We start from the raw sequence: 17,000 nt of genomic DNA on the forward strand, positions 1-17,000 counted from the left end.
AGAACATTTTTTTCGAAAATTATTTTCCCTTGTGGTGGGGGTGGGGTGTCCAAAAGACCCCAGGATGCCCAGATGTTACCGCAGGATGAAGGTTCCTTCTTTAGGTTTAACGTATTTACTTTGTTATGACTCGGCCGGGTTCAAACCACCATCTCGCAGCCCTCAGCCAATGAGGTTACCCTGCTGCCGCTACCTTGCAGCCTTGTGCTGCATACGAACGAAGAAGACCACACATCTTTCAATGCCCTCTCTCTCTCTCTCTCAGCAAGTTTATTTGTGCCATTTCAACTTTGTCAACATCAGTGTAAAGCTTTGTCAACATCTTTCACACTTTATCACACGTACACACTTCCGGGTTCTCTTCGAGCACACTTGCCCAGAATGGTGTGCGTGCGTCGCTGTTCAATTCGAGAGGTTTGAATTGTGCGCACTCTACTTCTAGTATGTAACTCTATGGTGAGACCTCTTTAAATAAATAAACAAACGAACAAATAAATTAATTAATTAAAGAAAATCTCAACAAGAAAGAGCAATTGAAAGGTCGAGAGCTCTGAAAATGTCTAAATCGGTCAAAATGGTCATTAAACGTCAGAGGTCTAAAGAGTGTAATTTAAGGTTGAAAGGGTTGGAATTGTCTAAAAATGGTCTAATGGTCAAAGGGGTTTATTGGGTATTCCATGTCTGAAAGGTGTGAAGGGTAGAATGGAGTATAGGGTAGAATGGAGTATAGGGTAGAATGGAGTCTTAGTGTCTTCGGGGTTTGAAAAGGTCGAAGAGGACCTAAAGGTTCTCAGGGGTGTAACGGGATCTATGGAGACTTTGGAGTCGAAATGGTCTGAGCATATCTTTCGGGTCAAAAGGGTCTTTGGAGTCTAAGGGTTATTTTGGGTCCTCTGTGTCTTCTTGGTCTTCGGGGTCTAAATGAGTCTTGGGGTTGTAAGGGTTCACAGGGTTTTGGGGGTCTAAAAGGGTCTTGGGGTTCTGAATGGTAACCCTCTCAAGAACTCAAGTTCTGTTCGAACAAACAAGCAAACAAACAAACAAACGGACCTAAATTCAATACCCTCTCGTCTGGATAGGGTAATAAACACGTTCACTTCTAAGGAACTTAAACACAGGAGGTGACCAATGGAGGTCAGGATTCCATCATTGGTCCCAAAGAGGTGAAGTTACGGGTCCAACTTCTCCAACAGATTCTTCTTTCCACTCTTCCCGAATGCACGCTTCTGACCTAAAGAGAATGGCAAAGGGAATGAACAAAGGAAAGAATCAAACTGTATCTAACAGCCATGGCAATGTAATGAGCTGTGGTTGTTCCATGGTGGATTGTGAAGAAACAATGGATCGTGACACGTCTTTCAACCTTCATCTTCCACCTTATCTTTGCTCTGCAATGGCGATTGGCCACTATGACTACAGCAACTACTACCACCAATAGTACTCCCTTACAACTTCCATCTCTCCGACTTATTAACATAACTACCAACATCACCAATACCAACATTACTACGACCATTATTAATCCTAACATGACTACTGGAGTGCTGTCAGGTGTGTAGTGGTACTGGAGTGCACCGGAGCGGCGCTCCGCACCAAACTCCCATCCGAGGTGAAGCTTAGCTCCACAACGGTTATAAAAAGAACAAAACACCAACAACCACGATCGGTTGAGCTTCAGTTGTTGCGCTTTGTGTGCTTTCACGGCCAAACAATCGGGGTCAAAGGTTGTCCCGAAGCTTGGACATGTCAATACATTGGGACACTTTGGATGTCTCCCAGGTAGTTGAAATCTGAGTAGTTCAGTGATGTGGCTGTTTTTGTGAAGAATGGCGATCACATGGTATGAGCCAAGGTCGGCCTGGAATACATCAATGACGAGGACTCGTGTCGGCAGAGCAGGTAAGCACATGACGTCATATACAGTAGGTTAACATCATCCCTACCTGCTCTGCCATCTCATTCAGCACTGTCGGATGTTTATCCGGCCCCAAAGCTTCAACTTCTTCCAATTCCAAGAAAGACACGAACTATTGTGAAAGACAACAAAAGAACGAGTACAAGAGCAGAAGAGGCGTCCAGTTTATGGTCCCACCGAGGAACGACACACACATTGATGAATCACCCTGCCTGTAAAACACCGCCATGACAGTTTAGAGCTGGGTCGGGATTCGAACCCAAGCTCGACAGTTAAGAGGTGAGTATGCATACCTCTCGGTCATTGTGTATGTCGTTTTGTTGATAAACGGTGGTTGGAGAGAACACACGAACTGATCTGACTTGTTCTTAAAAGGGGATTCTGAATTGTGAGATGAAGTGGGCGTGTCTATTGTGAGATTAAGTGGGCATGTCCATTGTGAGATTAAGTGGGCGTGTCTATTGTGAGATTAAGTGGGAGTGTCCATTGTGAGATTAAGTGGGCGTGTCTATTGTGAGATTAAGTGGGAGTGTCCATTGTGAGATTAAGTGGGCTTGTCCATTGAGAGATTAAGTGGGCGTGCCCATTGAGAGATTAAGTGGGCGTACCCATTGAGAGATAAAGTGGGCATGTCCATTGTGAGATTAAGTGGGAGTGCCCATTGAGAGATAAAGTGGGCGTGTCCATTGTGAGATTAAGTGGGAGTGCCCATTGATAGATTAAGTGGGCGTGCCCATTGACAGATTAAGTGGGCGTGCCCATTGAGAGATTAAGTGGGAGTGCCCATTGAGAGATTAAGTCGGCATGTCCATTGTGAGATTAAGTGGGCGTGTCCATTGTGAGATTAATTGGGCGTGTCTATTGGGAGATTAAGTGGGCGTGTCCATTGTGAGATTAAGTGGGCGTGTCCATTGTGAGATTAGGTGGACGTGTCCATTGTGAGATTAAGTGGGCGTGTCCATTGTAAGATTAAGTGGGCATGTCCATTGTGAGATTAAGTGGGCATGTCCATTGTGAGATTTAGTGCGCGTGTCCTTTGTGAGATTAAGTGGGCGTGTCCATTGTGAGATTTAGTGCGCGTGTCCTTAGTGAGATTAAGTGGGCATGTCCATTGTGAGATTAAGTGGGCGTGTCTATTGTGAGATTAAGTGGGAGTGTCCATTGTGAGATTAAGTGGGCTTGTCCATTGAGAGATTAAGTGGGCGTGCCCATTGAGAGATTAAGTGGGCGTACCCATTGAGAGATAAAGTGGGCATGTCCATTGTGAGATTAAGTGGGAGTGCCCATTGAGAGATAAAGTGGGCGTGTCCATTGTGAGATTAAGTGGGAGTGCCCATTGATAGATTAAGTGGGCGTGCCCATTGACAGATTAAGTGGGCGTGCCCATTGAGAGATTAAGTGGGAGTGCCCATTGAGAGATTAAGTCGGCGTGTCCATTGTGAGATTAAGTGGGCGTGTCCATTGTGAGATTAATTGGGCGTGTCTATTGGGAGATTAAGTGGGCGTGTCCATTGTGAGATTAAGTGGGCGTGTCCATTGTGAGATTAGGTGGACGTGTCCATTGTGAGATTAAGTGGGCGTGTCCATTGTAAGATTAAGTGGGCATGTCCATTGTGAGATTAAGTGGGCATGTCCATTGTGAGATTTAGCGCGCGTGTCCTTTGTGAGATTAAGTGGGCGTGTCCATTGTGAGATTAAGTGGGCATGTCTATTGTGATATTAAGTGGGCATGTCCATCGTGAGATTAAGTGGGCGTGTCCATTGTGAGATTAAGTGGGCATGTCTATTGTGATATTAAGTGGGCGTGTCCATTGTGAGATTAAGTGGGCATGTCCATTGAGAGATTAAGTGGGCGTGTCCATTGTGAGATTAATTGGGCGTGTCTATTGGGAGATTAAGTGGGCGTGTCCATTGTGAGATTAAGTGGGCGTGTCCATTGTGAGATTAGGTGGACGTGTCCATTGTGAGATTAAGTGGGCGTGTCCATTGTGAGATTAGGTGGACGTGTCCATTGAGAGATTAAGTGGGCATGTCCATTGTGAGATTAAGTGGGCATGCCCATTGTGAGATTAAGTGGGCATGCCCATTGAGAGATTAAGTGGGCGTGCCCATTGTGAGATTAAGTGGGCGTGTCCATTGTGAGATTAAGTGGGCATGTCCATTGTGAGATTAAGTGGGCGTGCCCATTGTAAGATTAAATGGGCATCTCCATTGTGAGATTAAGTGGGCGTGTCTATTGGGAGATTAAGTGGGCGGGCCCATTGTGAGATTAAGTGGGCGTATCCATTGTGAGATTAAGTGGGCATGTCCATTGTGAGATTACGTGGGCATGTCCATTGTGAGATTAAGTCGGCGTGTCTATTGGGAGATTAAGTGTGCGTGTCCATTGTGAGATTAAGTGGGCGTGCCCATTGCAAGATTAAGTTGGTGTGCCCATTGTGAGATTAAGTGGGCGTGCCCATTGCAAGATTAAGTTGGCGTGCCCATTGTGAGATTAAGTGGGCGTGTCCATTGTGAGATTAAATGGGCATGTCCATTCTGAGATTAAGTGGGCGTGCCCATTGTGAGATTAAGTGGGCGTGTCCATTGTGAGATTAAATGGGCATGTCCATTCTGAGATTAAGTGGGTGTGTCCACTTTGAGATTAAGTTGGCGGGCCCATTGTGAGATTAAGTGGGCGTGTCAATTGTGAGATTAAGTGGGCATGTCCATTGTGAGATTAAATGGGCATGTCCATTCTGAGATTAAGTGGGCGGGCCCATTGTGAGATTAAGTGGGCGTATCCATTGTGAGATTAAGTGGGCGTGTCCATTGTGAGATTACGTGGGCATGTCCATTGTGAGATTAAGTGGGCGTGTCTATTGGGAGATTAAGTGGGCGTGTCCATTGTGAGATTAAGTGGGCGTGCCCATTGCAAGATTAAGTTGGTGTGCCCATTGTGAGATTAAGTGGGCGTGCCCATTGCAAGATTAAGTTGGCGTGCCCATTGTGAGATTAAGTGGGCGTGTACATTGTGAGATTAAATGGGCATGTCCATTCTGAGATTAAGTGGGTGTGTCCACTTTGAGATTAAGTTGGCGGGCCCATTGTGAGATTAAGTGGGCGTGTCAATTGTGAGATTAAGTGGGCATGTCCATTGTGAGATTAAATGGGCATGTCCATTCTGAGATTAAGTGGGTGTGTCCACTTTGAGATTAAGTGGACGGGCCCATTGTGAGAATAAGTGGGCGTGTCAATTGTGAGATTAAGTGGGCGTGTCCATTGTCAGATTAAGTGTGCGTGTCCATTGTGAGATTAAGTGGGCGTGTCCATTTACTTTTAAACTTTTGCTTATCATGGTTGTTGTTGGTTCAGATGCAGGCTGTGCATCATCTTGTGGAAGCGTGGTGACAACACTGATGCAGTGCGCCTGTTACCAGTGGCATGGAACTTAATTTTCCGACCTCGGAAGGATGTGACAGGCTGTGTTGACCCACCAGGTGTTACTTAACGGCTCGACAGGGGCTTAAACTCAAGACCCTAAGATCTTAACCCAGCCACCTTAACCGTTGAGGCAACGCGGCAGGCTTTTTATCATGGTAGTGAAACGTGTGTGCTCTTTATTTAATTTATCACTCATTTTGGGGATTCAAATGGTTCGCGTTGTGCTCACTCTTGATGTGATGGAAAATCTGGAGATGACGTCATGGCCAACATTTTTGTAGGCTCCGGTACCTCAACATTTGGCACAACACCACTGCTACTACCATAATTACTACTACCATCACTCGTACGAACAACACTACTACTACGACCATCACGCCAACCACGTGTGCTAACATTACTTCTACCATCACGACCACTACCATCACTAGTACTAACATCACTACGACTAGCATCACAACTACCGCTTGTGCTTACATTACTACTATCATCATGACTACTAACATATACTAACATGACTACTACTTCCATCACGACTCCCATCATGACTACTACCATCATGGCTCCCATCATTACTACGACCATCACGACCACCATTATTACTACTTCGAACATCATTACTTCCATTATTACCACAACTACCATTTAATTACTATGACCACATGTACGAACATAACGTGTTCGAGAGTTCGACCTTCCACGTGTGGTCGTCGACCATCAGGTTTTACCTCAAAGTCCGTCAGGATCCATGTGGACGGTGAGATATGTGATGATGCCAGCAATGATGGGCAGGATCCCAAACACCACCACGGCACAGAACCTTGGGCTCATCAAGAAACACAGACATGTTGGTTTGGAGCTTCGAACCAAATCTTCCTTTACACAAAATCTTCCTTCGAACCTTCGGACAAAATCATCCTGAGGGACACACACACACACACGTGGCCGGCTTTTTATCATGGTAGTGAAACGTGTGTGCTCTTAATTGGTTCACGAAAAAATATTTTCACGAAAAAAATAAGTGACCACTATATTCGTTCTTGTTGTGTATCTGTCTGTCTGTCTGTCTGTTGGGTAGTCGATCCAGTCAAAAAAGAAAAAAAAAATTTTTTTTAATTTTGAAATTTGTTCTCCCCTTATCAGTTTTTCGTCGATATGTTGGGTTGTCGATCCAGTCGAAAAAAACAAAATTATTTTGAAATTTGTTTTACCCTTATCAGTTTTTCTGTCGATATGTTTGTCTGTCTGTCTGTTCGGTCCAGTGCTCCGTTAACACTGTTACGAATTTCGCCCGCCCGGCGTGCGATCGGCCACGTAACTCGAATCGCGACGTGTCGCCCACCGGAACGGACAATTCGGTCGTGACCCTCCTGGAACTACCGCCAAGGAGCTCGCCACGGGTGGGGGTTTAACCTCACCAAAACCCAGTCCGCATTATGCCCGCGTGAAATAGGGTGAATCGCCGAATGTCGATAAACCTAATTACCCGCGTGGGTAGCATACCGAGGAGTTGTACCACGCCGCAGGTCGACTCCGGACACGAACCGCTTAAGCGGCTCGTTCCGTGCTGCAGGGTTAACCGTGCGGAGTTGTCGTCGACCTCGACGTTTCGTGATTATTTATTGGGTGTCGACACCCACTACCAATCCCTGACGTGATGCAAGATGGAACTTTCAAACAAAGGAAAGGACGCAACGAAACGGGAAACTGTTCAACAAGCAAGCACTTTATTTCACACACACACACAAGGCAAGCACGTATTCACAGCCAGACAAAAATGCACATATAACAGTCAAAGCAAGAACAATACGCAGAGTTACTACCGAATAAAGCAATTTACAAGCACTTATACGGGTTTACTTTATAGACTGGCGCCACACACACACATTTACACCAAAAGCAAAGAAAACACAAGCCACCCTCACAGGCAAGGAGGCAGACAGGTGCGTGGACCAAATGAACGTGGGACCTTGGTGATCGGCCAGGTCCACGAGACCGAAGGGGTCTTACCCGTGCCCTCGTGGCGCGATGGCGGGCTAGCCGCAATGTGTGCGTAACGCGCCTGACTCCGTGCCCCTGGTATGGTCGGTGAGCTCCTTTGGGCGTGCGTCGCGCAGGCACGTGTTGGTCGGCACCACGGTTGGGTTGGGGAAGGGACGGGGTTACCGGCACTATCTCAGCACGGATGGGGGGGGGGGGATTGTTGATGCTCGGGGTCGGGAGAGGCGAATAGCGGACGCTCCTTCCCGCTGGCGGGGTCCCGGGACCACACCGACTCCGGAGAACTCTCGCCCCTGAGCCCTCTTCCGCGTCCCTGCTTCACGCCGCGACTCGTCCCTCGACCTCACCTCCGAGCTCCGTCCCCTTCGCGGTCCGATCCACGCAACGACAACCTTTCAGACTCCACGACTTCTGACTGGCACCACTTTCTGCACCCCTTTCTGCACACACGAGCTGCGTTGTGCTCGCGTCTTTTATAGACAGGGGGAGGAGCTTGTATGCAAATTCGCGGATCAAAACGCGCTTGGAGGCAGGGCCACACCGCCCGACGCTCGCCCATTGGACGGAGAAAAAGGGGCGTGAGCCTCTCCTGAACCGTTTTCCTCTCCTAAAAGGAACGCATTCACAGCAGGTTCGGAGGCGGGGCCATGCCACCCGATGCTCAGTCATTGGATGGAAGAAAAGGGGCGTGAAGCCTTCCTGATCCGTTTTCCTCTCCTAAAAGGAACGCATTCACAGCGAGTTCGGAGGCGGGGCCATGCCACCCGATGCTCAGTCATTGGATGGAAGAAAAGGGGCGTGAAGCCTTCCTGATCCGTTTCTCCTCTCCCGAAAGGAACGCATTCACAGTGGGTTCGGCAAGAATCATCGAATGGGCCCTGGACAGCACGACGTTCGGTGTTGACTGGTGGTGTGGTTGATGGTTGTGGAAGGAGAAAGGCGAAAGTGGTGGGGGGTTTGCTGTGGTGGTTTGGTGGTTGGCGGGCGTCGTTTGGGAATGGCGGTGAAGCGATGTTTGCGGGATGGAGTTGTGGAGGTAAAGAGGCGAAGGTGGTGGTGTTTGAGTTGTTGGCGGCTTAATGGTCCAAAATAACAATAGAGAAAGAAAAATGGCTAACTCAAAGCGTCGCAGCCCGGATGAATCACACATATTTCCCCTAAACAACAGGTGTGGACGAACTACACATGAACTTAGCGTCATAACTGATCTCAGGACCCTTTATGGTGTATTGCGAATTTCCACAGCCGTAACAATACAATGGCGATTTCGATGAAACTTGGTGGGTAGGTTCATACTATGACCTAGTTGTGTGCAAATGAGAACCGTTGCTATGGACACCACCGTTGCCTAGCAAAGGGACTTTGAAATTTTTGAAAAATCCTAAAACATTAATTTTTTCGAAAATCAAAAATCGGGCCACGAGCGAGTGTGGGCAGTACATTCAGCCATATTGTCAAAAATGTCCTGCCGGATCCTATGAAAACTGTCAGAGAAGATAGACTTTGAATGAACCCGAGTCGAAAACAATAAAAAAACGAAGTTCATTATATGTCAGAAACTATGAGTCAGATATACATGAAACTGGTATGGTAGGTTCATAGTATGTCCTAGTTATGTGTGAGAAAGAACCGTTGCGATGGACGACTCCGTTGCCTAGCAACGGCCGAGAAACCTCTAAATGTGGGGGTATTTTAACGAAAAAAAATCTGCAGCATTAAAAAAAATCATGAATTTTCTTGTGCGAAATCCTCAGGTCATTCCCCATCGAACGGGCCCATCTCGTCAGGTTCTATTGGGTAGTCGACTACCCATATCCGCCTACTGACTTTTCTCTCTGTCTGTCTGTCTGTCCCGAACATAGCTCCGTGGGTTTTGATCCGATCCTTACAAAATTTTGGTGGGAGGTTTATATCATGATCAAGTTCTGTTTTCCTGAAAATGGGCGTGGTGCGCCCATTATCGGTGGAGCCACGCCCAAAAAAATGTGTTTTTAGGGGGTAGCCAATTTCAATTTGAATCTTCTCCTTGGGGGTTTGTCGAATCTGACAGGGTTTTGGTATTTGGTTCGCCCAATGGCACTTGCATAGTCCCATGGAGCTCGATTTTTCATTTTCGTCCCAAGGTCAAGGCCACAAGGTCACGAACTTAGAAAATTGCGAATTTTGACAGAAAGATTTTTCTTCTCCGAAGGGTTTGTCGAGTCTGGCTGGGGTTTCAGTATTTAGTTAGCCCAATGGCACCTGCATAGCCCCACGGAGGTAGATTTTTCATTTTCGTCCCAAGGTCAAGGTCACAAGGTCACAAACATGGAAAATTTCGAATTTTGACATAAAAATCATATGACCGCCCAAACTTTGAGAGCTTGGATGACAATATTTTTGATGCATAATCTTAAGGTCATTCCCCACCTAAAGTCTTGAAACCATTTTGCTCTCTCTCTCTCAAACACCTTGCCCGTGGCGCCCCCTTCAAGTTTGTTTTTACGCTGATTTCATCAAAGTATGAATAATCCGATGAGTGCGAAATGCCATATAGCCTATATAACGTTATATTGTTCCTGGAATGTTCCAGAGGAAGTTTTGCAGCAAAGGTCATAATCCTTGACCTTTGACCTTTAAAGATCACAAACGTCAAATTTTCAAAGTTGTGGGAATCGAACCGGGTTTTCGACCTTCTTCGACGAACTAACTCCAATAAGCTATAGCACATATCCTGTTTCCTTATTTTAATGTCCACAACATTGTTTTGTGACCTTTAAAGGTTACGCAAAGGTCAAATTTTTAAAGTTGTTGAACGAAACCGGGTTTTCGACATTTTGCAGCTAATAACCCGTCATTCGTACCACATCATGTTGATCATTTTTATAACTTGGTCAAACATTATCACATTGTCTCATCCGTGACTTCTGAAACAATCTACATCGTCAAATACCGCTCGTGAACCATCGTCGTCTTCAGACTTGTTTAATTTATCACTCATTTTGGGGACTCAAATGGTTCGTGTCGTTCTCACAGTTGATGTGATGGAAAAAAATCTCACATCACATCTCATATCACACACACACACACACACACACACACACACACACACACACACACACACACACACACACACACACACACACACACACACACACACACACACACACACACACACACACAGCCTTCAGTTGGGGTAAACTCCATCATTTAACCATCACATCCACAGGACACGATCCACATATACCGGGCCACGACCGGGTCGAACACTCATGGCTCCGTGCTGGTTCCCCATCCCCGACCTGTAAGTGTAATCCCGCCATGAGAGGACGGCGCCGATCGAACCGTCCGTCGAATCCCCACCAACCGACCGCCCTCTCTCACACCGCTCGTGCACAACGACTACACGAACCCAGACTACCGATGTGGGGTCCAGACCCGCGGCCCCGACTCGACGACTCACCCAGCCGCCTCGTCCTCGAATCCAGGGTCCGTGGCGAATCACCATGACCCGGCTCAGCTCGTAGGTGAAAATGTCGATCCGTTCGTCCACCGTCGTGAACCGGAATCGTATCCCTCTGTACCGTTTCTCCACTTCCTGAGCCGTCGTGGTTAACAGAGCGATGAGGACGACGAGGTATCCCCAGGTCACCTCATCATCGGAGAACACCTCTTTCGCCGTATGGGTCGCCATTCTTGACACCAAGTTGGTGTTCTTCGAAATGTCGCAGATCGGGTCCAGCCACTCCGCCACTTCCCCGTAGATTTCGCGGTGTTTTCTCAACACCTCGTCACCGAGACAGATGAGAATTCCCGCCGCTCGGTTGAGGGACTGCGGCACATCCGGTGCCAGACGATGAGTCACGTAGGCCTTGATCACCGATATGGTCTCTCGCATCAGCGGATCGTCCCCCATGGTGAAACACTCAGGAGACCTTCGAGCGGGAACACAAGCTTGAGCAGCCTCGATCGGTGAGGTCAACAAACCGTCGGTCGGGATTCTTCTTCTTCTTCACTTCTATCTTTTCAATTGTTGTTGTTGTTGTTGTTGTTTTATTACTGATATTTCCTTCCACACAGTTGGATTACAATTTTCAACATAAATTAAAACCACACGAAACGGTTTGTATAAATAGATGAAATAATTATTCTATAAGAGCTCTTCAGGTTTTACAACAAAAAGAAGCTTTGGTGGGCGGAGCTAATACTCGCGAGGATTCTTCTTCCTCCTCTTATTCTTCTGGTGTAGTTTGTGACTGGTGTTCACTTCCAAACAGATTTATCGACAGAAATTAATACTGGACACGAATAAAATGTCTATGAAGCGGTGAAACATTTATTTGACAGAGAAAATTAAATAATTTACATAAAATCGCTTCATATTCGGAGTAGCGAAAGGCGAATTAAAAAAAATAATCCGATTGTAAAACCTTTTCCGCCATTTTCACGTCCGACGTCGATGCCACAACCCTCGGACTGCACGTGAAAAACAAAACTAAAGCGGGGAGAGTGCTTCGTGGGACGAAGAAGAAGAGGAGGAAGAATCACTCGATCCGCGCATGCGCACCGACGGCCGCGCTGCATCGCAGAAGTCACGTGATCGCCGCGCGCTCCTTCGCGCGCCTTGCTTTGTGTTGATCGCTGAGGAGATGTTTAAACTTTGTGTTTAAAAACCAATAAAAGTGCTGAATACGAAGGGATGTGATGTCGATAGTTAAGATATTGAACGGTGGACACAAAATAAGTGAGGAAGAGTCTTAGAAGAAGCGGCAATGACGGGGGCGGGAAAACGACAAATCGGGCTACGTCATGCGAGGTGTGGTGGAAGTTCGTTGTGTGTGTGTGAGTGTGTGTGTGTGTGTGTGTGTGTGTGTGTGAGTGTGTGTATGTGAGTGTGTGTGACGGCAGGACACGAGCACAGGGAGGGACTTTGATGAACCGAGAAGACGTTTGGCCCGTCAAGCCTGTGCTGTATTTACCTCAGTGACCGACGGTGGACGGGTGCAGGTCACGTGTTCCCACTCCCCGTCCGTCCTGTCCGTGTGAGCAGGATATCTCAAAAAGTTGTCCACGGATCCGGACGAAACTCGACGGACGGGTTGGGTGTCTGCCAAGGTGGAAGTGGTTCGATTTTTGTGAGGATCGGGATGCGAGAGATTTATTTAATTATGTGAAGCCATTCTTCACCATCGAGAGAGAGAGACCGTCGGGTCCACAAAGGATACGGAGCTGGATATTTCAAAAAAGTTGTTGATGAGTTGTCACAAAACTTGGTGGATTTGTTGGCAAAAGGCGATTCGAGTTTGGTCCCAGGTTTGAATCCCGATCCGACCCGTCAGGAGATACAAAACGTGAACTGTTCAGCCTGGCGGAGGGGTATGTTCTCTACCGACTACCGGTGTAGTGTTCGGATTGTGTTTTGACCTGGAGATACATTTTACCTTCAGGGTCACAAGCTTTATGTCTGGGTCCACCAAAGGGTCACACTCCCTTCAACATTTCAGGAATTATAGATCCTCATTGGCAATCATTAAGGGTCTCTAAACATGTATACACTAAACCTTACTAGTGTAACTCGTGGTAGTGGTAGTGGTAGTTAAGGGACCGAAGCGATGGTAGAGCAGCCCTGCGTTTCGGGATAGGATTCGGGTTTCAGCTGCTACTCCTCTACCCTCAAACACATCAAGGTGTCACCAAGTGAGCCTCATTAAAATAAAATTAAATAAATCAAAAAGAACCCAGATCAAAAAATTAAATAATTCTGGCTGCCAGACCATGTGTCCGATCAGGTTGAAATTTAAAACATGCATCCCCCATCACTACCAGATCATAATCGTGACGTCTCACGTTGATTGGTGAAGCAGTTCAAGAGAAATAATTTTTGAAAGATTTTTTGCTCAATCCAACATGGCTGCCAGACCATGTGACATCAATTATTTGTGAATACCCTGGTATCCCCAAGTCTTGGGGAACATGTGTGTGAAGATTCCATTCGATCTGTCTATCTGTTCTGGAGAAGATTTTTAGAGGTTTTTCTTTTTTTTAACAATACGGCTGCTGAATGACATGACCGATGACGTCAACAATTTTTTTTTCTGCAGACCAATTTATCCCTTGATCACTCTCATACCCATCGGAGGGATGAACCGTTCTACATATGCAATTATGACGTCATAACGAAGGCACCTATGACATCATAAAAAATTACACATATTCCCCATGAGTATTTTCCACGTGCTAGGTTTCAATTTTTTCCTTGGTTTGGTCTCAGTGATACAGAAGTCCAAAGTTTTTCCGTTTTACCAAAATGTCTGACACACGAAATGACTTATGACGTCATAATTACGATCAAAACATTCCACGTGAGTAGTCCTTCCTCTTGTGAAAATTTTGTCTCACTTCGACAAGCGGTTGCAAAGCAAAACACGAAAGTTCTTTGCGGACAAACAGACCCAAATGCAATAACCTCTTCTCCGGCGAGGGTAATGACGTCATGTGTAAACCCACCTGTTGAGCACCTGTTTCAATGTTCAATTACTGTTGAATACTGTGCTCGTGTTCATCGTATTTAACCTTTTTATGATCCAACCCGGCGACAGACATAAAGTTCTCAGTAAGACGTCCTTCTCTAATTGCTGCTGGAAGTATCTACGCGGCAATTATGGGATTGGGACCTCCGATTGAGTCTTGGCCTGGATTCACAACCTCCCTGTTCAAGATCTCCGAAACCATCAACAGGAGCCCCGTGAGACACGACACGTGCAATACAATCCGCTCACATTCGGCCTGAATCTTCGTTTCCATATTCAGCTTCATTATATCATTATCCTCGATGATGAGGATGATGATGATGATGATGACCTCATCTCTGTGCCCGTCCCGACTCCCTCTCCCAGGATTGTGTCGTGGCATGCCAAGAAGAGTTGGAGGACTTTCTCCATCGAAATCTCAATCCATCCAACCTTCCACAGAAAGACAATGGCTTCCACGACAACATAACAGACGTTACATAATATAACACCAACAGACGTTTTGGAAGCTGTTCTGGAAGGCAGAGTTCACTCCGTTCCATTGTATTTTACATGTTTACCCTTTTATTGTGTTTCAGTGCAGTGTATCGTTCAATGGACTGTGTTTTCAATAAGCCATCTTTTTACTGCCTTTGTTTAGTACTAGTGCATGCTCGTAGATTTGTTGGCCGTACGTGCAAACCCCCCTCCCCCCCGCAAAAAAACTCAAACCGCATGCCAGAAACAACAACCACACAAGCCGTTCCTTCGCTTTCACGTGCCCGTACGTGCGTGGCTGTACGTGCAATATATATATATACTTAAAACCGCTTGCCAGAAACAACGGTTGTCGGGGTTGATGGAGGAATTTAACAGGAAAGTTGGGATTGAATAGAGTTGTTTTTGTCCGAGGACGTGTAGGAGACATCTCGATGTAATTAAGTGGGGAAACTGTGAGCTGAAGTGTTACGTGTCACCACACAGGGGAGTGGTGCGGGGTTAATAGGCTTGGGATTAACAATAAGTTCCCCCAGTATGTGATTGACCCCCTGTAACCTCTTCGGACGTTTTTGCATTTACAAGCGAGCCAAACGTGCCGAGCAGGCAGAAGCCCCGCCTCCAAGGGTGACGGAGGGCGAAGTCACGCCCCCGAGGCTGATGATTTATGAGCGTGATGTCAGAAACTAGCCAAACGTGCCGAGCAGGCGCAAGCCACGCCCCGGAGGATGAAACATGATGTTATTGCAATAAAATTATTAAGAACATTTTTTTCGAAAATTATTTTCCCTTGTGGTGGGGGTGGGGCGTCCAAAAGACCACAGGATGCCCAGATGTTACTACAGGATGAAGGTTCCTTCTTTAGGTTTACGTCTTTACTTTGTTATGACTCGGCCGGGTTCAAACCACCATCTCGCAGCCCTCAGCCAATGAGGTTACCCTGCTGCCGCTACCTTGCAGCCTTGTGCTGCATACGAACGAAGAAGACCACACATCTTTCAATGCCCTCTCTCTCAGCGAGTTTATTCGTGCCATTTCAACTTGTCAACATCAGAGTAAAGCTTTGTCAACATCTTTCGCACTTTATCACACATACACACTTCCGGGTTCTCTTCGAGCACACTTGCCCAGAATGGTGTGCGTGCGTCGCTGTTCAATTCCAGAGGTTTGAATTGTGCGCACTCTACTTCTAGTATGTAACTCTATGGTGAGACCTCTTTAAATAAATAAACAAACGAACAAATAAATTAATTAATTAAAGAAAATCTCAACAAGAAAGAGCAATTGAAAGGTAGAGAGCTCTGAAAATGTCTAAATCGGTCAAAATGGTCATAAAACGTCAGAGGTCTAAAGAGTGTAATTTAAGGTCTAAAGGGTTGGAATTGTCGAAAAAAGGTCTAATGGTCAAAAGGGTTTATAGGGTATTACATGTCTGAAAGGTGTGAAGGGTAGAATGGAGTATAGGGTAGAATGTAGTCTTAGTTTCTTCGGGGTTTGAAAAGGTCGAAGAGGATCTCAAGGTTCTCAAGGATGTAACAGGATCTATGGAGACTTTGGGGTCTAAATGGTCTTAACATATCTTAGGGGTCAAAAGGGTCTTTGGAGTGAAAGGGTTATTTTGGGTCCTCTGTGTCTTCTTGGTCTTCGGGGTCTAAATGAGTCTTGGGGTTGTAAGGGTTCACAGGGTTTTGGGGGTCTAAAAGGGTCTTGGGGTTCTGAATGGTAACCTTCTCAAGAACTCAAGTTCTGTTCAAACAAACAAGCAAAACAAACAAACAAACGGACCCAAATTCAACACCCTCTCGTCTGGATTGGGTAATAAACACGTTCACTTCGATGGAACTTAAACACAGGAGGTGACCACTGGAGGTCAGGATTCCATCATTGGTCCCAACGAGGTGATGTTACGGGTCCAACTTCTCCAACAGATTCTTCTCTCCACTCTTCCTGAATGCACGTTTCTGACCTAAAGGGAGTGGCAAAGGGAATGAACAAAGGAAAGAATCAAACTGTGTCTTGCAGCCATGGTAATGTAATGAGCTGTGGTTGTTCCATGGTGGATTATGAAGAAACAATGGATCGTGACACGTCTTTCAACCTTTCATCTTCCTGCTTATCGTCGCTCTTTTTCAGATCCATTTTCAGATTAAGTGGGCGTATGCATTGTGAGATTAAGTGGGCGTGTCTATTGTAAGATTAAGTGGGCGTGTCCATTTACTTTTAAATTTTGCTTCTCATGGTTGTTGCTGGTTCATATTGTTGCGAATCTGGAAGCCATGAGCACTCAACATACAGGTCCTATAGAACAGTTATATCAGTATATGTTTTTTAGTTTGGGTCCCAGTCCCTCGTTTAAGGGGTGAATAAATGTACATGCGCTGAGTTACTTTGAGAGTCAGGGTTTTCTTTTATTTTTAAATCCTCAAAACTACAACAACACACCTTCACTGGCCATGCTCTGCTCTGGCCAACGCCATGGTGGGTGGAGTTCAAGGAGGAGCCTCGCGGTGGACCTCAACCAATCAGCGTGCTACGAGTGAGGTGGCCGCCGCTCAGCCAATCAGACCCCGCGACGGTGAGAAAGGCCAATTGTGAGATTAAGTGGGGATGTCCATTGTGAGATGAAGTCGGCATGTCTCTTGGGAGATTAAGTGGGCGTGCCCATTGTGAGATGA

The 17,000-nt window shown here is 46.3% G+C and overlaps 1 protein-coding gene and 1 long non-coding RNA gene across 3 annotated transcripts in view; both read right to left on the reverse strand.

Moving 5' to 3' along the window:
- Window positions 1-249: 249 nt before the first annotated feature.
- Window positions 250-11,361, reverse strand: LOC147008006 (uncharacterized). Its single transcript, XR_015053714.1, has 3 exons — window positions 10,782-11,361; window positions 6,067-6,256; window positions 250-1,231 (listed from the first exon to the last, which is right to left on the reverse strand). It is a non-coding gene; the product is annotated as an uncharacterized LOC147008006 (long non-coding RNA).
- A 3,960-nt stretch (window positions 11,362-15,321) lies between these two features.
- The window catches only part of LOC147008007 (uncharacterized), a 7,677-nt gene continuing 5,998 nt past the window's right edge, over window positions 15,322-17,000 (reverse strand). For both annotated transcript variants that reach the window (XR_015053702.1, XM_085865911.1), the window contains one exon: window positions 15,322-16,291. Coding sequence is in view for 1 of the 2 variants with exons in the window: in XM_085865911.1 (XP_085722037.1) it covers window positions 16,196-16,291 (96 nt within the window). In the remaining variant the exon portion in view is untranslated. The remainder of the gene's footprint in view (window positions 16,292-17,000) is intronic.

The sequence above is a fragment of the Eptatretus burgeri genome, chromosome 22, assembly GCF_056783735.1.
Source record: "Eptatretus burgeri isolate ZD-2024b chromosome 22, Ebu_testis_v1, whole genome shotgun sequence".
NCBI classification, from domain to species: Eukaryota; Metazoa; Chordata; class Myxini; order Myxiniformes; family Myxinidae; genus Eptatretus; species Eptatretus burgeri.